The sequence below is a fragment of the Ambystoma mexicanum genome, chromosome 12 (assembly GCF_040938575.1).
Source record: "Ambystoma mexicanum isolate Mex_15411 chromosome 12, UKY_AmexF1_1, whole genome shotgun sequence".
Lineage (NCBI taxonomy): Eukaryota > Metazoa > Chordata > Amphibia > Caudata > Ambystomatidae > Ambystoma > Ambystoma mexicanum.
The window spans coordinates 54,427,321-54,452,945 of NC_090936.1; the positions used below are offsets into that span (position 1 = coordinate 54,427,321).

Below are 25,625 nucleotides of genomic sequence, written 5' to 3' on the forward strand. Positions count from 1 at the left end.
TGACTCTGGGTCCGTCATCACTCAGGCAGGATTTAAAAACTTGGGCCTTTCATCTGTCAGGTCCAGTCTGGAATCTTCCTGCAGGAGTGAATCTGGCCCACCAGACCCCCTAAGAATGCCTGCCCTATAAACTCTCAGCAGATATAATTACCAAGCAGGCATACCCAAGGGGCAGGGGAATTGGAGAACAAAACAAAACAGATCTTCACTGGTTTTCTATGTTGAAGACACGACTACTGGTTTAACCTTCTGGATCTGGATTACTGAGTAGATGATTCAGCAGTGTCTGTGAAAATCTAAACACAATGAAATACTATTAATATTATTCTGTTCTATATTTTAATTTCTATTAATAATTTCTATCTAAATTTAGATACCTGAAGCCTATTCTTGATTGCTGATAGGCATTGATTATTTAGCAAGAAATCTTCTTAGGATTCTAACTTTCTTGAACTCATTGTCACTTGGCTCAAATCAATCTTGAATATATATATATATGTTTTACTTAGTTCTTTTATACAGCCGATGCTCTGTAGATATATTTCTTTCTTTGTAAGAGTTTGTTCAGCTGACGAACTGATGGGTACAACGCTATATGCAGTCTGGAAGTAGCGTATTACGTACCTTTTACATAAATGAAGAACCGCGCATGAATGAAGAACCCACGCTCTCTGTAGATGTAGATGCAATGACACGACGCATACCAAACCGCGCTACTGAAAAGGAACCGCGCACTCAGCAAACGAAGATCCTGATAAAGATGCTCACAAAGTCGCGCTCACAGTTTAGGAAGCCGCGCACACCTTAGTTAGTTCTGAAATTCCGATGCTATAGAACCGCCGCACACAATTATTTAGACGTCACAACGCCCAAGCATAAACATGCGCACACTTTCAGGAAGTACTGAGGTAAACAAATGGACGCACGTTGAAACAACGCTAACGGGTCCTTTTCTCTATTGAAAAACAAACGACTAGATACACTCGCGTGCACGTTAATTCTAAAATAGAGATTTACACGGCAAGCGTTTGTACTGTTAAACGCAAATTCTCTTTAGATTAATCAAAGGCAAATCCACAAGAACTATAATATCCAGAAACAAAGTATCCAATTTCAGAATTAATTCAAATAATACCAAAAGGAAATGCAGCCGCAATTTCTCATGAAATGAACGTTACTTTTTTAAACAAACTACACGAATAAAATGAGCACATGGAAGTTCATTGATTGAAATGAACAGTCTTGTAAATACTTTTCAAAAGAACTTGACTTGAAAATTGAAGATTAATTATATTCTTCAGTTCAAATATATGAATGAATTTCACAAATATAACTTAGCTTGCTTCTTCTGTACTGTCTTTTCTTTCTTTTTAAAAAAAATCTGCTGACTTCTTGAAGTTTATTTCTTCTTTTTCTGTAATCTTTTCTTCTCTTAAGACTTTCTTCTCACAAAAGGTTTCTATAGATTTCTAAGCTAAATATCTTCTGAGCTACAATAATTGCAACCTTCCTCTAAGGGAACTGGAATGAAAGGCAGTTTAGAATCTTGACAAATGTTCCAAACTACCTCACAGTTCTTCTCCGCCAATCACTGTTATTGAAAAGAACCTCCATTTTGGCTTGGGGAAACAGACACTTCCTGTATATTATAACATTAAGGAAATCTTTAAAGATAATGGCATTAGCATGTAAAAGTCAGAACTCAAACCCCAAACATCACTCAACCAATTCTCCTACTTAAATATGTGATGATGAAGACTAAAAATAAATGTTTACTTAAATCTCCTTAATGAAGATTTTCTAATGTAATGTCTCTTTGGAATTTTGAAAATGTGCCATGGGATCCTGACACAGGTGGTCTTAAAACACCCATCCCCAAGACCAAGAGAGAACTTTGGGCCTTAGGTCTGACGGGGTACTTATAGGACGTTTATTTCTTGACTATTCAAGCATCCCTGCCAACTTAACAGACAAGTTGAAAAACGCTCAACCACAGACGCTGATATGGACTAAAGAAGATCAGTAAAGTATGGCGAATCCGACGGGATTCCCCCTAGGAACCTGGTCTGAGAACCTTCTTGTGTGGCCAGGAAGGCAGGTGCTCTCATCCCAATCCTGGGGTTGGTGTACTGCGGGAGGATCACATGGAGGTGGGCATGGTGGGGGTTGCAAAATCAGACCAGGAAGACTGGGAGGAACCCCCTTTTAACTTCCCGTCAGGGGCACCAAGAATCAAGCGGGCAAGGTTAGGCTTAGAACTAGGAGTCATTGTGCGGGTGGCAGTATTCATAAGTATGTGGGGGGTGACTTTGGGTGCAAGGGAAAAAGATATCAGTTTTCCTTAATGTTGCCTCTCAGAGCTCTGAGTTCTGTGGTCAAAATGGAGAATTGGGTCTGAACCCAGGCCAAGATGGTGGATCCCTGCAGCAGGGTTCTAATCCAGACTGTTAAGGACAGCTAGCTTTGACTGCCCATTTTTAAATGCCGTTCATCATTAGCCCTTTGAATGTGTAGTCTAGTTTCCCTTATCTACCAAGAAATCAACTTCCTGAACTTTTTTCAAGCTAAGAAAAGGTCAAGCTGAGGTGTGATCTTCAATCAACAAACTGGTGGGAGAGCAGCATTATGACAAGCCTAGCTAAGTTCTTAGTTTAGTTTTATTTTGATATAAACCAGGAGTAGTGTGAGTTGGTGCAACAGACTGAAATTTATAAGAAAAGGAATAATTAACAATTTGATTCAGGAATTTGAAATCGCTCTGAACAGAAAGACTAAGGGTGTTAACGTAACGTTAGAAAAGAAAGCTGTCATGATATTTATTGCGCAGTGAAGGCATAGCATGTGACTGTGAATTCAATTGATAAACTGCTTTGACAGAACTTGTATAGCCAATCTGCAGCGCGGAAGAAGTTATTTAGGAGAGGAAGGTCAGCAGGTTATTTTCGGAAAAGAAGCTGCATATTTTATTTTCTCAGTATTCCGTTTACACTCGTGCCAGTCTTCCGCGAGTGTGAATGCAGAAAAAAGGAACGCTCGGCCGCCCTAGGCAGCTGTAATTCCGGCGCTCGGCAAATGAAGAAAGAGAGAGACTGCATGTGCGTTTGAACGTTTCACTTAGGAAGGCAAAACACGTACCCGAAACGCAGCGCAGAGACGGATCATAGTTTTCTGTATGAGATACAGGATTTCCAGGAAGGTGTACACGGAATCTTCATAGTTCAGTGGGCACATGCGCTAAACTAAGGGCTACGCCCATTAACTGTGCAGCTTGGGTAATGAAGTTTGGACGGAAGCGTTTAGGTATTTAGGTGAATGGTAAACTGTGCAACTTTGGAGAGTTTTAAAAGACAAATAAGAAGTGCACATACTTTCATGCAAGGTGGAAACCAAGCTGTGACCAGGTACCATAAGCAATTACAATCTAAATTTTGAATGTTTTAGAGAAAAATTGCTAAGAAACCAATTTTAAGAAGAATGTTCAGAAAAGAGTAAGTTACCAGAAGTTCAAAGAACATTTTCAGACCTTTTATGACAGCAAAGCTGCTAAAGCAAACGGATTACAACTCCTCCAGGCAAATACAGGAGGAGACACAGGTACATAAGACTGAGGTGCTAATTAAATAAGAAAGAAGTTGTGATTTAAATGCAATGGTGTATCTTTAACACCTTTCCCTCCCATGCAGTGTGCAGGTGAGAAATAAGATCTGTATTTTTTGTTGTTTTATCCCATTTCCCCTCTAACTGAGCTGAACTCCACTGTAATTCAAAGGTGGGGCGCAGAGCAGCTGGTGAGGGACTGTAGGGTGCAGCAGCTCCTACGGAAGGCAAGATGAGGACTTAAGACTTTCCCCTTAATCTCACCCTTTTGATGGCCTTTTGCCATTTTAAAGAAGTAGAGAAATTCAATTTTCCTTAAGTGGACTGTGTGAGGAAGGCATGGTATCAAGCAGTAGACACAAACAATGGATACAAGTTTCGAAAACCTTTATTTACCAATTTGATTGGGATGGTAGAATTCCTAAATGGCTCTAACTCTAAAATGAGAGTAATCTCAATAGTGTTTCAGAAAGAAATGTCAGAATGGCTTCAGTACCAACTCCCTTCCCCAGGTTCAACCCCACGGGGTCTAGAGAGTCTCTTAATAAACAAAAGATTGGTGGATGGCACAGTTCCATCAGTCTTGCACACTTTGGCTTACTGGCACAGCTTAACAGTTCAATCTCAGGTCTTTCAACTTCTGGTAGTTCAATCACTTCCTTAGGATTCACCCGACTTCACATCAATACTAAGGACATATTTTCTCAATTTCTCAGTTTTGCACAGGCTTCCCTCTGCTGGGCTCAAGCCTGTCATTCTTCGTGTGGGTTCCCTGTCCTATGTTTTATGTAAGATATCTTTCACTGTGGAAGACCTTCGAAACTGCAAGGTGTTTACATAAAACTCTGCATGACCACCTTTGACCTATCTTCAATAATCCTTCAATTGACAGTTTTTTCTTGCAGCACTAATGCCTCTTGGTACTTGTAGTTCTAATTCTCTTTCACTCGCCTGCTTGGCCTTTTCCACAGTTCTTATATTTTACTTTTGCCCTCTTGGCATATTTCACAATTCATATACTTACTTTTCCTCTTATTCAACTTTCTTTCCTTTGATCTCCGCTTGTAATATCTTTCAAACGTTCTTAACATTTCACAGAGACTTTTTAATGTTCGAATTCCTCTTGTAGGACTACTCTGCTACTTTGTATCCTTTTCTTTTAGCAATTGTTCTCTTCATTTGCTTTTTATTGGCACATGCACATCCTTCAAATCACACTCACTTTCCCTTTAACATCAACCAGACTTTTGATGCCCTCGATAACTCACCGGTTGTGTTAAATACATTTCTTCCATCTTTTCTGCGCAGCTCAAGGCCGTTACCAACGCTCACCATGCTCTTCCCCAACTTCATCATTCACTCGGGAGGGTCGCAGGCTGTTTCCTGGCAACTTGATTGTTTCTTTTCTACGCTCGTTAGGCTCTGCTTCCTGAACACTTATGCCTTCCCGATGACCTACCAACTCCCACAGCCTGGTTCGCATCAGCCTCAGAAGAGCTGCTCCTTCTCGTACCCAGCCTCGCTCAAAGTGTGCCTGTGCACACCACCTTTTATCTTCACAATAAGTGGCAGGTGTACATTATTAGAGCTACGTGCCTGACTCTGCCTGGCTTCGTTCCAGCTGAGGTAATAATTCTGGCCTCCTTCATCGTCTTCGGTGCAGTACTTTTGTCAAGACAAAGTGGGGAGGAATTATGGGACTTGTAATTTCCCATAAAATAAACAGGAAAGGGGTTAGATGAGTTGCAGAAAAAGGGGGTACCATGTCTCACCATGGGGTGCTTCTCCCCCACTCCTCGAGGACACCCTAGCAAGGGGATGTTCCCTTGCTTGTCCACCCCAGGGTCAGGATCCAAAAGTTATGGCCTTTCACTGGCCACCTGAGTACGGGATCCCCGGGGACTACTTTGTGAAACACCCTCTGGTTTTTCATTTTCACAACTGCAAGTACCAGAATCCTTTAGAGACTGAAGAAGAAGAGGGCCGAAGAAGCATGCAGGAGTCAAGGTCAGGCAGGCAAGCCTAACAGCTTTTGGCAAGGTCAGGCAATTGATCCTAAAGGCATGTACCTGAAAACAACCCAGCTGAGGGGCATAAAAGGCTGCAGCAGGGAGGAGCAGGAGGAAGAAGCTGGAGTAGGAGCTGGAAGGGCGGCAGCAGCAGAAGTAGAGCACAAGGCTGGCAGTACACAAGGGCTCTGAGTTAGTTCTGTGCTCACAACCCCTGTTTGGATGGGGCAGCATTGAAAGAGACTGGAAGAAACTGGCAGTCAGGCAAGCTGGAGAGTGGAAGACTCTCCCTTAATGCGGCCGGATCGGAGACACCCGTGCAGCAAAAGGGTGTGGCTCCCAAAAGTGCCCATAGCAGTAGCAGGAGAAGAAACCAAGTCGGGAAGCAGAAGCAGCCTGCAGTCGTTATAACTGTGGAGTCGGAAAAAGGGAAGCACCGGACTCCAAATTAAGAGAAATACCTTGCCGGTAACTGTAGCCTGCTTTATTCACACTTGCGTAAACATCTAAGCGAGAAGAAGTTGTTTGTAGAAGTGGGAAGTCTTTCAAATAAGGCAAATGTAACAGATGCGTATGTTAACAAGCTAAGGTAGCTGCATACAGTGAAAGTACCTCTTTTACCCATTAAAAATAACGTGTTGCTTAGCAGTTGCATGGCTCCTATTATAGAGTAGAACGTTGCCGGTAAACTTATAAAAGCAGAACTGACTTTCCCAAAATGTTACACACAGTTTTAAGAGGCCATGCGTGCAACATCTTTTCCCCGATACCTTGGATGCTGAATGCTGACCGAAAGGTGGGAACCCAAATCCTTTGAAGTGGCAGTTCAAGACTAAAACAAAATTGCATGTGCCAAATTTCATTTCCATTAAGGAACCCACCTCTTGCAACGTATCAAACACTAAAAGTAGAAGTCGTAGCAGTGGCTGAAGCTGAACAAAACAACAAGCATTACCCAAGCCCATAGAGTGAACGATGTTAAAGGGAATCCAGCTCATTTAAGAACTATACACCATTATTATCGAGTTGTTGTTACCTGAGAATCCTCTTATAGCTTTGGGTAACCTTGTTACCTCAATATTAGAGTGGCACAGTAGCTTTGGGGTAACCGTTGGAGAAAAGGTGTATATGAAGCTGGGGAAGGGAGGTGGGTGCTTGTTAAAAGAAGTTGTTTTAAATCTGCTTGGCTGAGACTATGAGTGGAGAAGAAATAGTCTGGAAGCTAGAGGAAGACTTTGTGGTAGCTGCAAGACAGAAGACAAGGCAAAAAAGGATGCCCTTTTTGCCATACAAGAGAGAAGAGTGCCTTGCCAACCTGTAGAGGTTGAAGAAGTCTTGTTGAAGTTGCCTAAAGTTGGAGTTGCAGTACATTTACCTAACATTATAAGTTGTAGTAGCAGCAGTAGAACCACTGTGGTACAAGGGAGCCTGCTCGCACACTGCCATTAGTAGAAAAGAGTTGCTGGAGAAAGAGCAAACCTTAGACAGAAGCATCCTGACAAATTGTGTTTAAAAGATGTTGCACAAGTTGAAAGCAGAGGCGTTGATGTAAAAAGAAGTGGTACTTTTGTCTTCAACTTTACCCATTCTTTCCTGGAAGGAAGTCATTCAGGAATCCCCGTTGGTCCTGTTTTATTCTTTCTGGATCTGGGAAAGAGAATCTTTTCAAGCAAAGAAGGAACTGTTAACCAGTGGATTTTTATTTGTGTGAACTTTTGTTTCTGTAGAACGTTTCAAGACTTTGTTTACGACTTTCTTTTCCTTGGAAGAAATTGTATTTGGAACATTCTTGGGGGATCAAGATGTGCACAGGACCAGTGGAAGTCATCAAAAACACTGGTTGTTTGGTAACCTTTTATTTATGTTGTTTTATGTTGCTTTGAATGGTTATGTTTTTTACTGTGAGGGTTAGTTTTGAGTATGCTATGAGGTTTTCCCTTAGATACTAGACGAGGTAGGGAATCCCCTGGTAGAGTAGGTTTAGTTAGGGTGTATTTTATAATTTTGCTTGAAATAAAATGTCAAAACTTCAGAAAACGAAACAGTCGTGAGTCTCACATTACAAACCCCTCTCAAAAGTTTCAATGGCCTGAAAATCATCCGTTGTAGCGAGCCCATACTTAAGATGCAGGACTTTAATAAGTTCCTAGTACAAACAGATTGTTCTAAAGTTGGGCTAGGAGCTGTACTCTTACAAGAATATGAGGGAATTGAACATCCTATAATATATACAAGCCAGAAAGCCAGAAACTGTTCTCAAGAGAACAATCTTATGCTACTGTAGAATTGGAAGCCTTGTCTGTAAAATGTGCTGTAACACACTTCCAGTTTTAGCTCACTGGCAGAAAATTTAGTCTAATTACTGACCATTCTCCCCTGACCTGGATGAGCTTGCGGAAAGATACAACGCCAGAGTAATGAGATGGATCCTAGACTTGCATCCTTTATGCTTTTCGGTGCAACATCGCAAAGGACAAAAACAAGGAAATGTTGGTTTCTTGAGTCGATTTCCCGTCAGTCTAGAAGGGAGAGACAGCAGAGTTAAGAGATAAGGGGAGGGGTATGTGATGAATCGAGGGAATTCACTAGTTCTCCCCAAGGGGTAGCCCCCTACTGTGAGGCTAAAGAGGTGAGCTGCTCCGCAACAACCTCCCTAGGTGTTGATGCAAGTGGGTCCTGTGAGAAACCTGATGGCGTCCTCACATTCACTCCGACTGGCTCCTTTGATCAGGTGGCGAGTGAAGGGCCATCGCCCTTTGGATCCCGACTCTGGGCGTGGACAAGCGAGGGAGGATCGGAGGATCACCTGGGTAGGGGATCCTTGGGGAGTGGGAAGAGGATGCCATCAGGCAAGACACAGTATTTTCCCTATTTAAAAAGTAATATTTTCTTTATGGATACTGCCAATCCTGTCCCAACAGCCCCTCCTTAGTCAAATCAGGTATAGGCCTACGAGACATTGGAGAGAAGATATACCTCCCTTCCCATTATAACCACTTACCTAGGAATAAGGGAAAGGAAAAGTTACAACTGGGGAAAACACCTATGGTCTTCCTTTTTCTCTAAATTCGGAAAGCCAAAGATCTTAAAGCACATCATGGTATCCCCCTTTTTCCAACATCAACCTCCCTTAAACCCCTTCTGCTTTCATGGGCTATTGTGACCCTAGCCCCATGCAAAAATCTACACTTCCCGTGCAGGCCATCAAAAGGAATAAGACAAAACACACCGCCCCTTAAAGATCTAACTTACTCAGAGCTAAAGGACAGGCATGTCCAGATAATTGGGTAATGGAAGGTCGGGCAGGCACTACACTGACCACATACCTGCAGCCTGTTAATCTGCTGCAGGTGTATAAAAGGGGGGGCATTCAGCAGTGCAGGGAAGAGCAGTTGGAGACGCAGCAGCAGGGAGGCTGCGTGGCTGAGTCCAGAATGGGATCCCTGATTTGCAAGGAACTGGCGTTCTGGAGGTGAGCAGCAAGGAGGAGGAGAGAAAACCAGCTGGAGGAGACTGAAGAACCGGCACGCTACCCTGTGGCAGAGCAGAGGCTCTGGGATGAAGAAGCGAGGGAGCTGAGTCTCCAGGGAGCCAGTGTGGTTAAAAAAGGAAAGCTGTGAAGGGGGCGATCTTCCCTTATGGAAGCCGTGCCTGCTCGTTCTCCTGCCATGGCCAGGAGCATCTGACCTCAGCTGCAGTGTTCCTGAAGCAGATAGCCTGGAAGTGTGAGCGAAATCACTGCTGCTGAGTCTGAAGTACAAAGAGACTCGGTATGTGATATGCGTGGCTACATACGATGTAGCGAGCGTACGTGGAAGGAAAGGAAATCCATTATTGCCGTGCTTCACAATTGTGAGACAATCGAATAATGCCAACTGACAAAGAAGAAACACAGTATCTGAATGAAGGTACAGGAAGGGAAAACCCACTGTCAGTGCCTTTGGAGTGAAAGTGCTGTATGTGGCAAGACAAACAAATAGAACCTTGTGTGAAACAAAGTTGGCCAGTGGTTGCGGAAGGAAGATTATGTTGTCGAAAGTCTTGGTGGACTGAAAGAAGGAAATTGACATCCCGAGGGGAGCTGTGTGAGATACGAAATGTGAGCAAAGTATGCTGGCAATCAAGAACCACAGTGAGAGCCGGCAGAAGGCTGTACACGAGAAAGGAACATGTTTAAAGGGCTAGAGCAGGCAAAGCCCAGCCAAGCCTAGTGAACTAAGGGAACTGACAAGGAAGGGGCATGCATAGGAGCCCCAGGCCCCGGGTTGCTTGACCTGTAATGGGTGGACCGTGCGGTCCGACAACTGCGCCCAAACCAGGGGGAGCCTGAAAGTTCAAGAGGTACTGTGACATTTATTTGAAGTGAATCCTGAAACCTTGTGGAACTTTACTCCCTCAGTGTCTATAACTTGGGGAAGGGAGCTGTGCAAGAAGCTCCTTAAAGACACTGCCATATGATTTTGGAACACTTATTTTATTTGAACATTCCAGCACTTTGTTAGTATTAGAAGTATTAAACAAAGGTTATCCAACTGGATCTCTTGTGTCTGTGTCCGACTGTTGATACCATGTCGGTCTCACAGACTCCACCGGGGACAAGCGCTCCTGTTCCTGTGAGGAACTCCCTAGAGAGAGCCACATCATCGCCTACATGATATGCTCACAACCACAGAGACTCCTAACAATTGGGAAGAAGAAACACTGAATAGATGCCAGAATCTTACAGACAAGGAACAAGTCCTTTTAAATCCTAATATCCCAAACACTGGGACGAGTAGGTTAAATAGTGGACACCCGACTTACAGAAACGAGAGAGGCAGAGTCGAAAACAAGCTGACAAGCCTGCGAGTTTGAAACTCGTTTGAAGTGGGAGATGGGAATGCCGAGAAGGAACCCAAGGAGAGACGCTGGGACGCCAGAGCCAGGGCACCAGCCGAGCGTGAGAAATCCATGAGACAGGAGCCCGAACGGAGGTGGTGGCGAGACCACAGGAAACCTGTGGCATATAGTCAGTAACTCCAATGTTGCCGATACCACCACACATCAAAGGACAGGGAGTGTCTGATGCCTTGTCAACAGGCAAGAGTACCGCAGAGAGGAGAGACACCCATAAGTGAAGCAATACAACGAACTGCAGGCTACAACGGCAGGAGACCGGCGAAGATTTCCCAAAGGCAGAAGGCTCCCAGAAGCGTTTCCCTGCATAATGGAAGGTTAACAAGGAGAACGAGTATAAAGGGCTGCCAAGAAGCAATCAGTATGTTAAGCAAATAGCTTGTCTCAAAAGCCACGAGATAAAGTTCCCCTTTAAGGAAACTGTCATGAACCGCTGTCTGCGTCCATTCTGGATTTTGTGGTCCCTGACCCATAGAGGACTGAATTCCGTGATCCTTCCAACATGGCCGTTTGGTGCGGAACGCAGCTTGCCAGTCTTTACGCGCTACGTTCAACATTCTACAAAACAGATGCCCCGTGGCTCTGCGCGTCTCAACGCTACCGCTCAGAGTATTCGGACGTTTGTTGCCGGAGTTCGCTCAGGGCTTCCTTCCGAGTACTGTTTCCCGATTCCTTGAATCAACTTCCTTTCCTTTCCTCAAACTTACCTTCGAGCTTCTTCCTGGATCCTCGGCTGCGCTCGGGTCATGGTGTTCCGTGCCTCCGAGCTCGGACATTGTTTCCTTCCTGGTTCCCGGTGCTGGAGATCAGAACGCTTCCTGGTGTAGGACTGCTATCCTCAGGCTGGAACCCTAAGACCAGCACACGGGTCTATACAAATCCCGGACTGTGCAAAAGAAATCATCCAAGAAGGTCACAAGCAAGGAAAAACAGGTGAGAAGGGGAGAGACTTGTGACAGAAACTACTTTAAACTATGGGGATGCAAGAGAAAATAATATAAAAGAAATGGATAATACACAGAGAAGCCAATTGCCATAACAATACCAGGGAAGTGCAGAGAGTCGCAAGCCGATTCATACACGAAGAAGAGAAGATACAAAGGAGATATTACAGTGAACCAAACCACAATACAATTGGCCAAGAGAGAAAAGCTGTTCTGACATAAATAATCTAAAAGGGAGATGTGGAGATAAGGGAAAAGTACAAACCGCATTTGAAGAATTACTGAGACTGATGCAAGACGTCACACAAGACTATTTGAGGATTTCCTATTACTGAAGAATCCTACAGATTGGTACTAGAAGTACCCTTAGGAGAAGGGAGTTATTCTCCACCTATAAGTTAGTTTACATGGTGGTAGGGTCAGTTAGGGCAGTTTTTGGACAGCAGACATTTTCCTTTGAACCTTCACGACTGACGGACGTCACCATAGTTAGAAATTTAGGCAGGGTCCACCCATAGAGACAGGTAAATGTAGGTCTCATCTTAGGTTAATAAGAATACTGTGAACAATATCCTTGAAGTGTCCTTCTGACCCACAACAGTAGCCAAACTATCCCGGTAGTGTGACAGAGCAGTACGTATTATATTTAGGAGAGTGTAGGTGTGGTGAAGGTTTCAGTTACAGAACACTCTTTACTGAAGTTAGTCAGAATGTATAATAATACCAGGAGTTAAAAATTCAAGTTGCACGCTGTTAGCCAGCCATACAAAAATCACTCACCAACTCAATTCTACACATACAAAAAAATAAAAAGAATCACAATTTCTTACTCACCAAGAGTCAATTTTCAGTAGCCAATAGCTAGTGGCGAGTACAAATGTTGAGCCCTGAGAATCCAGTTGTATTTATAAGGCCTTGAAAACACTCTTTTATCAATGAAAATAACAGGTAATCAAAATTACAAAACATACCCTATAAACAAATGTTCATCCCCCATGGGGTAACAGTACTCTCGCGAAAGAGCACCAACACCTTACTTTTCAGAACGATCCAAGTGCCCGGCCCCACACTCTGCTTCGCTGGCAGGATTTCCTTTATATCAAGAGAGGAGGTTCACTTCCAAATCCCTTTCCCACCACAAACACACCCTCTCAACCCGCCGCTCCACACACACACATTTACACTTACCTTGTATACCCACAACTTCCGTCTTCCGGCCCTGCCGGACAGATCCTGTATGCACTAATGCGTGGCGAGAGCCATGACAGGGGGCCAGGCAGTCCTACGGCGTACGGCAGGCATCTATTAAGGTCAATTTAGAAAGCCTGAACTGATCGAAATGTGGGTGGTCGGAACAGTCTTTCCAAATTGACCTTAATTATGTGCAGGAAAAATAACACTAGGATTATACTTGAACCGAAAAAGAAGACACAGTTATTGAGATTCCCATCTGACAGGTTGCACAATTTGCAAAGAGGAAGGTTTTGAGTCCTTAAGAGAGTTACCTTTCAATGAAACACAAATTCCCCGAAATATAAAAAGTCTTACATTTGTACATGCTCTTCAAATTGCTTCACCGTTTTCTCTGTCCCAGATGACAGTGTTGAGAACTCTTGTAATTTCTGGGTTACAGCCATCACTTCTCGTCCCTTTTCATCTAACATGCTTCTTAACTCCTGGATACGACGTTCAGACTGGGTATATCGATCTTCAGAATCTACAACCTGTAAGAATTCATTATATCAAACAACATAGCTCATTTTTCTTTTAACAGAAAACTCAAATAAAACTCTACAAAAATACAACACACAACTGTGCGAATAACACCAATGAGTGTCATGTTAAGCTATAGAATTATCTTCTGGACTAGTACAACTCAGCATATTGACTTCCTGAAAACAATAAGTAAACCAACCTGAGAGCCCATCCAGACAGTCTATGAGCATGACAAATATGTACAATGAAGACTACCGTGGCCACATGAAGTATGCCTGAAACGTTATTCTCCAACATAGTGCTGTATTGGCATCAAAATCTCCAGTGTTGAAGAACAGTCAAGCTTTCAGGTGTATCTTAGTGGATCATTTTGCAAACCAGAACAAGATATAATTAATTGATATTGTTATGGAGGTAATACATTCGTTTTAATCACGATTTAAGAATGCACAAAGTCATTTGGGTAGCAGGTTTAAAGGTTGACATCCAAAAGTCAGATACACTGAAACAACTGCTAATGGTAGACCAATCTAAATTTCAAAGTAACAACAATTAAAGGTGCAAAAGCCAATACATATAAGAGAAATAGTGTGAAGGAAACAGTGATAAGAAGTGAATACATTTAAAAAGAAAAGCAAAAAAGGGTAGTTTTGGAAGATGTAAAATGGTGTAAGGAGTGGGTTTAAAAATAAAAAAAATAAAAAGAAGATGGTTAACTTCTGGAAGTTGAGCCTATACCTTACGCACTATAAAACATAAGTAGATCCATCGTTGGAAGGTCGACTTTAAGGAATCTCCCTCCAGGTCGCCTCATCTTCACTTGTCAATGTTAAACTTTGCACCAGTTTGGGAATTAGGTAGTGAATTTTCAGTTGTGCCCTCATAATGGCTACCATGGAATACTGCAATGGTGTTTGACAATAAGAAATGTCTACCAAACGCTTTTTCCAGAGTATTCTTGTGCAGCATCATTCATCACTGCAATCACAGTTTCCAACAGTGCATTTCCCATTTGACAAATGTGACGGACCAAACAAACAAATTTCAACGCCATTATTTAGGAAGAAAAAATTGGGGGGGGGGTGACCTCCTACAGGGCATAGGCTTGCGAGCTTCGGTGCGTTATAAATACACAAATAAATAAATAAATAACAGGGCTAGAGGATAGCTCAGGGCAACACGTCTTTCTTGGAAGCAAGACCACGCTGAGCAAAACATGTCAGAATCCCAGTCCCCCGCTTAGAGACTGGTCTCCGTTGTTAAGCACATTATAAAAGATTAATTAATAACATAATATGTTGTAGGAACTTGACAGAAAAGGCGTTCTTCGTTGTGTCCCTGTCTTTGGGATTGTCAGCCTGAAGAACAAACTACTGTTACTAAAGCTGCCAGGAGGGTGATGAACTTAAAAAGTGTTATGGCCAATTCATGAGGCTGTGGATCGCCGGGGATGGTGTTGGCGGCAAGGAACCGGAGGAAGAAACAGCTGATCGCTCTGAGGGGAAAAGCAAAGGGCTGCCAGATGACAACCGGGATATATACACAGCAGCGGTAGGCCAGCATGGAGAGGTCCCTCATCTATGTTTATGCTCAGCTTCTCCTGTACATCACCGGAGGCCATCTTGGAATGTTGTGCTAATTCCTAATTAATATAGTCTATCAAAGTATATTGATTTACCATACAGCTCTTACTATCTGGACTTTGGGATTTTTTACTTACACTTGGCACAGGCGATCTCAGCAGCAGTACACACCGGAAGGAGACTGGGAATTTTCAGTATTTACTTCCATCTTCCAAAAAATCCTTACACTTTGCAGGGGAGAAATCTGCAGCCTTGTCTTCCTTCTAAATTAAATCGTCACATACACGGGAGGAAGGGGAAATTCAAAATGACTTAGTGTGGTTCTGTCTGAGGTTACCATTATCCAGCAGACAATGGGCCTCAATATGAGGTTGGTGGTAACCAGCCGGTACTTTGAACTTCGTCAAGACGTGTGCAGTCTGTGCGCAGGCAAAAAATCAAGTTGGGAAGCCGCATGGTTTATTAGAGCCGTTACCTGTTCCTCCTCGACCTTGGCACACGATTTCTATGGATTTCATCAGTGAGCTTCCCCTGGATAAAGGTTGTACAACTATTTTAGTTGTGGTGGATCTTCTTACTAAGGAAGCGCATTTCCTGCCGATGGAGGGAGAGGTTACTGCTGAAAAACTGGCTCATAAATTCTTGCAAGGAGTGGTTAGGTTGCATGGTCTTCCTTGTAAAGTTATCTCAGACAGGGGGTCTCAATTTATCTCAAAGTTTTGGAGGGCCTTCTGTAAAAAAACCTGGGGTGGAGGTTAGTTTAACTTCAGGGTATCATCCAGAGGCTAATGGACAAGTTGAGAGAGTCAACCAGGAGTTAGAGAAATGTTTAAGATGTTATCTACAAGCTAGTGAGGAATGGGTTGATTTGGTGTGGTTGGCTGAGTTTTCCTACAACAATTGTGATAAGGATGGTACTTCAATGTCACCTTTTTATTTGGGATGTGGTTTTCATCCTCGTTTTCTGAGTTTTGAGGTTTTGGAAGATTCAGGGAATCCTGGAGTGGAAGAACGTTTGTTGCTGATGAAGAATAATTTGGATAAAGCAAAAAGGGTACTCGGAGAAGGCAAATTGAGATAGAAAAGGTGTGCGGCTGTGAAAAGGAAAGCTGGTCCTAAGTATGGAGTAGGGAACTTAGTGTGGCTTTCTACCAGACATTTAAGAATTAAGGGGAAGAATAAATTTAGTCCTCGATTTGTAGGTCCATTTGAGGTTGAAAAAATCATAAATCCAGTGGCAGTACGATTAAAGTTACCCAAGCAGTTGCAAGTACAGCCCACTTTCCATGTTAGTCTTTTGAAACCCATTAGTCCAGGCACCAGGTTTAGAACTCATCCCCCTCCTGTGATTATGGAGGATTCTTCAGAGGAGTTTGTAGTTAATAACATTTTGGATTCTAGGAAAGTGAGGGGAAGGTTGCAATATTTGATTGACTGGAAGGGATATGGACCTGAGGAACGTACCTGGGAAGATTCCTCTGATGTACATGCTCCTAGGTTAGTTGCTAAGTTTCATGCTAAAAATCCACATAAGATTGGCCCAGGGACTGGGCATTAGAAGGGGGGTACTGTCAGGTTTCCTTTAATTACTGTTAGGTTCCCTTTAATTATTTCCCTTTATTTCTGTGTGGGTTTGGCCTTGACCTTTCTATACAGATTCCTGGCTCTGGCCCAAGGCAAGATGGAGTTTTACAATAGAAGCCTTGATTGGCAAGAGAGAACTGCAGGGCAACAATGAACGTTCTAAACTGTCACTCTCTGCCTTTCATCGTCGTAACCCCAGCTGAGAGGGCGTGTCTGTAGCTGCTCCTGCTGAAGTCTTGGGCCTAGTGGATTTGAACTTTCAAATCCTGGCAGTCGAGCGGCTACTTATGCAGGGTTGTTCAGGAGAAGAATTCAGGTTCACAGGAGAGTTTCTGGAAGTTCTTTTGGAGAAGAATAAAATATCTTAAGCTAAGTGACTTTATTTGGATATGTAAATCTTTGCTCAGATTCATTAGAAACTTTAGGAGATTGTAAATGAAAATTCAAAAGAAGAACTGATGTTACTCTGTTTATAGTTCAACGTTTAATTTTTAAATGCGCGCGAGCAATGTTAGACTGTTACGTGTGATCGTAGCGCGCGAGCGCGAGAAAAGACTGCTACGTGAAAACTACAGCGCGTGAATTCATTGCGCGTGTACGCATGCGCGAGAGAAGACTGCTATGTGATTTCTATAGCGCGTGTGTTCATAGCGCGGGTGTTTAAGGCGCATGTACGCGAGAGTAAGAAAAGACTGCTACGTGACTTTTTCAGCACGTGTTTTCTTAGCGCGTGTGTTCCTTAGCACGTGTTTTTTCTCCGGCGCGTGTTGCTTCAACGCGTGTTTTGCACGGGTACATTTTTGCGCGTGTGCGCGAAAAGGTTTCAACAGACTTTGGAAAAGTTTGCAAGTTCTTCAAGAGACTATGAACTCTATTTAGAAGAAAGAACAAGATTCATCCAAGTCTTCTTAACTGGAACATTTAACAGTTTATAAGGCAAGAGTCGAGGTTCTTAAGAGCTCAATAATCAAAGGAGTTGCTGTTATTTTCAAGACTTTAAATCTTTCTACCTTTCTTGTGGATTTGAATCAGCTATTGCGCCAATCTTCTCTAAGATCTTAAAAGAGAAGAACCAGGTATGATTCTTTACATTTTAGTTAAGGATATAAAGTTTTCATAATTTAAAAGGTAGTAAAGGTGCCTGTCTTTCGCCACTAAGATCGTCTCGTTCGGAGGAGCAGGAGCTTCCCCCACCTACTGCAGGAGCAGTAGGCAACTGGTGTACCCTGCCTGGAGAAAGGTAGCCCCCTCTTGCGCTACTCGAGCGCACCCGCATCTTGAGGCTACTTCACGGCGATATTTCTTTTCACTCTTGCGCCATCCCTCACAATTGGCCAGCCGCCCCCTCCTGCATCTTGAGCACCCCAGACCTGCACTGGAGTGCATTATTCTGCCATTGCAAGCCACGAGGCTTACCCCACTCCAAGATGGCCGCCCGCCATCATCACAGCCTGCTATCCGGCCTCTCAGCACTGCGCGCGCTGTGATTGGCTCACCACCACCATTTATCTACAGGGTAATCGCGCCCCTCTTTCTGTACAACCCCCAGGATTGCACTCTCATTGAACTGCACTAGCAGAGGCACCCAGCTTTCATTCATCCTATGTCAACAAACCCGAACTTTTGCAGGACTAGAACTACCTCACTGTAGCTCGAATGAATCTTCTGTTGCACAACTGTAATGGTTCAAATGCCTTTCATCTGCTAAGCCCAAAGTGATGCTGCTTCAGTAGAAAACTGAGTTTCACCCCATGCCCTCCCGTTATTGCACTTCTAGATTTGTCCTCTTCTCAACCCTAGCAGCAACTTGGAATTTAGCCTATGCCTATATGCTGTTACATTATCAGAACTGCCCTTTTTGCACTACAGTAGCCATTCCGAATTTAGCCTATGCCTATATGTTATTGCATTACTAGAACTGCCCTTTTTTGCACTACAGTAGCCATTCCGAATTTAGCCTATGCCTATATGTTATTGCATTACTAGAACTGCCCTTTTTTGCACTACAGTAGCCATTCCGAATTTAGCCTATGCCTATATGTTATTGCATTACTAGAACTGCCCCTTTTTGCACTACAGAAGCCATTCCGAATTTAGCCTATGCCTATATGTTATTGCATTACTAGAACTGCCCTTTTTTGCACTACAGTAGCCATTCCGAATTTAGCCTATGCCTATATGTTATTGCATTACTAGAACTGCCCTTTTTGCACTACAGTAGCCATTCCGAATTTAGCCTATGCCTATATGTTATTGCATTACCAGAACTGCCCTTTTTGCACCATAGCAGTAACTCTGAATTTAGCCTATGCCTATATGGTGTTGCATTACTAGAACTGCCCTTTCTGCACTTTAGCAGCAAGTCCAAACTTAGCCTAAGCCTACATGTTGTTGCACGACTAGAACTGCTCGCTTCATAACCTTAGGAGTAATTTCGCTCTCAGGAATGTCGCTGCAATTACTGCAACTGCACTGCCCTCCTTCGCACTCTGCTGTGCTAACTAAACTTCCCACTCACTGCATAATCCCAACTATGCTCCCTTGGCTCATGCTCACCATGCTCCCTTTTTGCATCATAAACAGCATTCCATGTAGCAGTAACAGTTATATACCATATAACAATGGACTAGCTAAACTAGGCTGCCCTAGACACCACCCCATCCCCTGTCCCACAACCTTCCTCCCTTCCCTCCCACACTTCCCACACTTCACTCTCCAACACTCTACTGCCATAACTAATGCCACACCAAATAATATCCTAGCCAACACCCCTAACATAATTGAAGCTGACCACACTGCCTTCACACCTCACCATCCCAATCCATTGGCTCACCAACCCACAAGTAAGCCCACCCTCCAGGACCGCAACAACAGACTCGGCGCCAGACTACCCACCACATTTGGCAAGCTGCCTACCGCACCGGCGACCAAGTCCACAACTAGGGACCGCGTTAAGGCCACTAACACGTCACCTCTAAAAGGGGCACTACTCAACGTTAGATCCCTAGTAGCCCACCCCACTGAAATTGCTGGCATTATCCTTTCAGGAGACCTTGATTCCTTGCTACCACAGATACATGGCTACACGAAGCAGCAGGTCCCTACTTCACTCTCGCCATTCCTGACAACTACTCCATCCTCAGAGCGGATAGACCTAACTCTCGTGGAGGAGCTGTAGCAATCATATTCAAGTCCTCTCTCTCGACGTCAGACTCATCACCTCCCCCACGCTTAAATCCTGCGAACACCTCACCATCAAAGTACAAACTACCCCTAAGAGCACCATTACCCTGCAACTCATATACAGGCCTCCAGGCCCCACAAGGTCCTTCGAGGAAGACATTACCTCTCTCATGGCAGAGAATTCCAAGCCCCCACTCCCAAAATATCATTCTAGGAGACTTTAACCTAGGGCTTAATGACCCTAACGACTCTCCTGCTGCCTCCCTGGCTAACGCCTTATCTGAGCACGACTTCACCCAAGTTGTTACTCTACCTACCCACCAGAAAGGTAGAACTATTGACTGGGTCGCAGCCCACAACTGTAATATCACCTGCAAAGCCCCACAACCTCTTGTATGGACTGACCACTTCCTCATATTATTTGACATCTACCAAAACAATCCTAACCTTAAACAGCGCTCTTACGCACCAGCCTGCCTGACGAGAAACAAGCGCAATATCACCGCAGAGACCCGAACACCACTTATCCTCCCCCTTCTTAACACAATCCCAGCTACCGCCGATCTTAACCTTCTGGTCGACTCCTACAATGATGCCCTAACTAGCACTATTGATGCCGTTGCCCCATTAAAGCAACGCAAATGGAAGCCTATAGCTCACCTGAACCCTTGGTACACACCGGAACTCAAAACTCTTAGAAAAAAGAAAGCCAAGTTGGAAACCCTATGGAAAACTAACCCCTCTGCAGAAAACAAAGCTAATCTTACGACCATTTCTTCCCACTACAAGAAGGAGATAATCCGGACCAAAAAAGAAGCCTATAATGTCAGAATAAACAATGCCCAATCCTCTGCTAAAGAACTCTTCACCATCCTGAAGGAATTAGAAAATCCGAATCCTCCAACCGATACCTGCGTGAAGGACAAGGCATGGTGCACCAGCATCCAAAATGCCTTAGCTAACAAAATCACTGGTCTTCAAAACAAAATCGAATCCAAAAGATTACAACTATCAAACAGCAACGCCTTCACACCTAGCACACCCACCCCTACTAGCAATACCCCCGGCTTTACATTTAAACCGGTTACTATACCCGAAATTCAAAAAATCATAGCATCCCTTAAACCTTCAAATTGTAAAGGGGACAGCTGCCCCGCACATAGCATCAAAGACGCAGCGCGAGACCTCGCCCCATTTATCTCCAAACTAGTAAACCTATCCTTCTCAACTAATTCTGTACCCAACAACCTAAAACAGTCTTTGGTTCGCGCTCTACTAAAAAAACAGTCTCTTGACCCAGCCATTCCCACCAATTATAGGTCTATTACCACGGTCCCCTTCCTGCTAAAAATCCTCGACAGAGTTGCCTATCTGCAAATCCAGGATTACTTGGAGTCTAATCAACTGCTAGGCCTGCGTCAATCTGGCTTTCGCCCTCAACATGGAACGGAAACTGCCCTTGTTGACCTTAAAAGCCAGATTGATGACATCAAGGACAAAAACAAAGCAGCTATCCTACTCCTCCTAGAGCTTTCAGCAGCCTTCGACTTGGTTGACCACAAAATACTTTGCAAGCACCTCTCTTCTGCTGCCCACTTCTCCCCCCCTGCTGTCATGTGGATTCAATCCTTCCTAGCCAACAGAACCATGAGGGTATTTTCTTCTGTGGCTGCAGCTGTCCCCATCACCTGTGGTGTCCCACAAGGTTCCTGCGTCTCCCCTACCCTCTATAACATCTTTACGAAGCCCCTCTTTGACAAACTGGACCACCTGAGTGTCACCTACACCAAGTACGCAGATGACACCGAGATACTCCTCACCATCTCTGGTAACTACAACTCTGACGCCACGAGGATTAACGAAATCTTCGCCATCATTCAGGCATGGATGGTCACACACGGCCTATGTCTGAATGATGAGAAGACTGAGCTCCTCCTAGTCGGGTCCCCGAATAATCTACAGAAACTCAGCCCCGATTATTCGAACTTCACCATAGATGGTAACATCATCCCGGTTGTGAAGAACGTGAAAACGTTAGGCTTCTACCTGGACGCCAATACCAACCTCGCCAAACAAGTTAATATGACTGCCTCAGCCACCGCCTACACGGGAAAACTAATCAGGGCCTGTAGACCGTTCCCATCTATTAACAGTTGCCTCATTCCGGCGAGAGCCCTTATACAATCAAAACTTGACTACTGTAATAGCCTCTACCTTGGTGCCAACCAAGCTATAATCAAGAAACTTCAGATCCTCCAAAATAATGCGCTGAGAGCAGCACTAAATATTCCCAAGAGGGAGCACATTTCCCACACAAGAATATCTTGCAAATGGTTATCCATTCAGCAGAAAATTGACCTAAAAACCCTTTGCCCCACATACAAAGCCTTAAACCACTTAACCCCCCAATACTTGACTAACAAACTCATTCTTAAACCCAACACAAGAGTCACCAGATCATCTAATACCCTCAGCCTCATCGTGCCCAGATTCACCGCCAAAAGAGCGGGAGGCTCGAGCTTCACTGTCCTCGCTCCTCAACTTTGGAACACCTTGCCACTGAATATTAAACTGGTCAAATCCTTCCAATTGTTCAGAAAATTAGTCATTAGCTGGCTACTGGAGAAGGAAACCCTTAGATAGAATAAGCTTAGTTCTTGTTGTATATATTGTACATAATCTGAAATGCTTCTTCTACCTGCCTGTACATACCATATATGGCATATTCTCACCACAATTGTATAACTGCTTGTATATTGTAACTCTGTAACTTGTCCTTAAGCACCCATTTACCCCTGGGTCTGGAGCGCTATACTAAATAAAATAAACGAAGTAATTTGAGGATTCTGTATGTTCTTATGTATTCACTGCAGGTTCCGCATCAGCTAGTCAGAACGTCGCCAGCCTGGTGTTTCTTATGTTATCCACTTCCCCCTTTCCCTTTGGGGTATAGTTAACAGAGCCGAGAATTATCGGGTTCTGAGGATTACACTTCAGGGGAATTGTCGGGGGTTTAGCAGCTTCCGCGGACACAGGATAACTCTCAGCCTGACACTAACGGCGGGTTGCCGCCGACCTCGTAACACCGTTTCTGCCACCTGATATCCCGGTGCCACCGGGATATTCCAAGTCCCGGTGGCCAAGGATGTCAGGCGGCGGGAACTTAAGTCCCAATTTCTGTGGAGTCCCAAAGGTCTCCACGTGAATGGGAAGACTGGAGAACCGGCACCATTGCTGACAGTGCCGGTGCTTCCGTGGAAACAATGCCCGCAGGGGCCGGTGGTCCTGGCAGGTCAGACCTGCCTGGAGCAGTGGCCCCTACATGCATTCTTGTAGTCTGGCGGTCCGGAAAGGGTGCTGGTATGTTGCTATTTGCAGCCTTATTTCCAGACCGCCAGACTTGTAGAGGAGGAGCCAAATGCCTCTTCCGGAATTCCTGCCTGTTAGTCCTATATGTTGGAAGCCGGAAACTGCGACATGCACAACGCCAGTATTGGTATGTATCCCATGATGGATCCTCGAAACAAGGTATCCATTAAGAAAGCCCTACATAACGTATCCACGAAGAAATGACAGCCTCTTAAAGGAGGTTCTTCAAGAAGTGTGAAGTGACAAAGGCAAGAGACTGGCGACGTCACTTAAAGCAGAGATGACGCACCAAGAAGAGATGATGAAGGAATGAAGATTGCACGTGCGAAAAGCACTGAAGAAAATACAAGCCATTAGGAAAGATTTAATTGTATATGTAATTTTCCCTCCAGTTGTACACCCCCAAAGTTTTTGCTGCTGTTTAAACACCTTAGTCTGACTTTGCCAGAGAAGCACAGCCTTCAGCTGCACTCTTCTGGGCTTTCGCTCACTTTTTATGGGGAAACTGACATGTACTTATGACAGTCAGTACCAGGAGGCTTTGGAGACTGTTACCCTTAGTCCTTTTCCAATGTTGCAACTTTTCTGCAACATGTAACAAGTGCACAATGTACCTTGCAGTACAGTGCACTTGGGTCTCAGTCATTTCCAAAGACGCTAGATACTCTCGTAGGACATTTTGGGAGATGTGCAGATGTGTCATGGACAGGACTGGTGGCAGCTTATCTTTTCATGTAATTTTAACCCTTTCCTGCCATTTTAACCGCGCTTACCGCGCTTGGCATGAATAGGTAGCCTGGCTCCAAAATGACCATGCCACGAGGTTCATTGTCCTGTCGGTTGGCCATCTTGCCCCTTTGATTTCCCTCAGGTGAAGTCGACCCAGGTCAGTCCTTATTTGGTCATGCAGTTTCCTGCGAAACTCCAAGCTTTCGTGGGGTTCTGCATGCCTTGTGTGTGTGCCTCCAGGTTGTGGGCTGGGGTGTCTGTCCCCAATACACATCCTGGGTGCCAGAGAGTCTGGAGCGCTGTGAATGCCTGGGACCACTGTGGTCCATGATTGGTCCATGTATGGAGTGTGTGTTTGTTAGCAGATCTCCCATTGGGTCCTCTCCGTTTTGGCCCGAAGGGAACTTTGGATAAGAGGAGGCTGAAAACACCCATACCATGTTGATCTGTGGAGTTCTCACTGAACGAAGGATAGGATCCAAGTTTCCTGACACTAAGAAGCAGAGTCGAGGAACCGCTGGAAGGTTTGGCACCCCGAGCCTGCTGTCGTCCCGTGGGGCCCCTCTGCATCTGGTCGTCCTAGAAGGTCTGCGAAGACGCTTCGACCCATTGGAATAGTGGGACCAACTATTCTCGGCACCTTCAACAAAACCTGCAAGTAAACCTTCTCGAAAGTGTCCCTGGGCCAACCAGTGGGCTGACCATCTTACGTAGGACCTTTTCTCTGTCTCTGCCGTCGTTTCGAGGAGGCCCTCGAAACTTGGTATACTGCTTGCTCTTTGTCCCCGGCACCGTCACACTGAATTCCCAACACATGGCATTCCCAGGTCTGAAGTGAGAGTAGTGCGCCAGGACCGGAGCAAACGCGGTTACCGTGTGGCCCAGCCGTGGCAACGATCTTTGTAGGTGCGCTGCATTTGTGACCCTCTTGCCCCTGAAGCCTGCTGCAGTGAAACTGCCCTGATCCTTCCATCAGGAGCGGAGAAATCGCCACTATTCAGTTTGGGAATCATCACTGCATCTTCAGAACTGAAAGCCGCAGAGCCTTCATATTGCCGTATTTGAACCTGCAACCGAAGTGGACTCGACTGGTGAAGTTTGGTCCGGAGTGCGCTGGGGGTCGGTGAGTAATCGCACCCCTAACCGGTGGCCCCTAGCGCCTCCATCCATTTTTACGCACGGGTGGCCCCTGGAGGTCCATCTCCTTTCCACTGCTATTGTGAACTAGCAAACTATTCCTGATCCTTGGAATCACCTTTGCCTTCAAGTGGAGGCCCTCCTCGAATAGTGGGAATCTATTCTCCATCGCCTCACCCACCTCCCCGAGCTGCTAGAGACCCCTGAAGAGACTCCGTTTGCCCATTGGAACAACCGCGTGCGCCTGCACTATATGTACTATTGAGCATAAGGCTCCTCTCTTCTCAGGGTTTGGACTGCCTCTTAGTTAGGTGTGTGTTTGATGTTGAAGGGGACTAAAGACTATCCGCACTGCCTATTTTCCTTCCCCTCCAGGTTGTGAACATAATTTGTGCCTTTAACCATTTAGACTCCAACGGTCTTGTATATATCTTGTATTGATTGTGTTGTGTTGGTTTTTAGTATTTCTGTGATTCTTTTACTTTGTGTCTAGTTAGAAAGGCCTTGTAATAAATGTGTTTATATTTTTGATATATACACCTGTCTGGGAGTCATTTGTAAGTGTCCTTGCTCTGTGTGCTCATTGAGGTCTTTCAGTCACCCTCACCCCTCCTGAGACTTAGTCTCAACCGCAGACCATAGCTACCTTGATGGGTCTGGCTTGTCCAGAGGTTACTAGGCTGGCCTTCTGAACCTCTGCCCACCAGGTCAGAGTTCAGAAATCCATCTTAACATTCCATGTCGTGTTTAAGCAAACTAGGACCCCATGAGCGAAAGGGCTGAAAGTGTGGCGCAGTAGAAGAAAACAACTGATGATGGAGGAAGAATCGAGAAGGCTTGTCTGGCCCAGTGTCAAGGGTTGAGGCAGCCAAGAGACT

The 25,625-nt window shown here is 44.6% G+C and overlaps 1 protein-coding gene across 5 annotated transcripts in view; it reads right to left on the reverse strand.

Annotated features, from left to right (window-relative positions):
* Positions 1-25,625, reverse strand: part of ANKRD26 (ankyrin repeat domain containing 26) — a 915,250-nt gene that overhangs the window by 305,654 nt on the left and 583,971 nt on the right. For all 5 annotated transcript variants that reach the window (XM_069627947.1, XM_069627948.1, XM_069627949.1 and 2 more), the window contains one exon: positions 12,995-13,170. In XM_069627947.1, the coding sequence (XP_069484048.1) occupies positions 12,995-13,170 (176 nt within the window). The remainder of the gene's footprint in view (positions 1-12,994; positions 13,171-25,625) is intronic.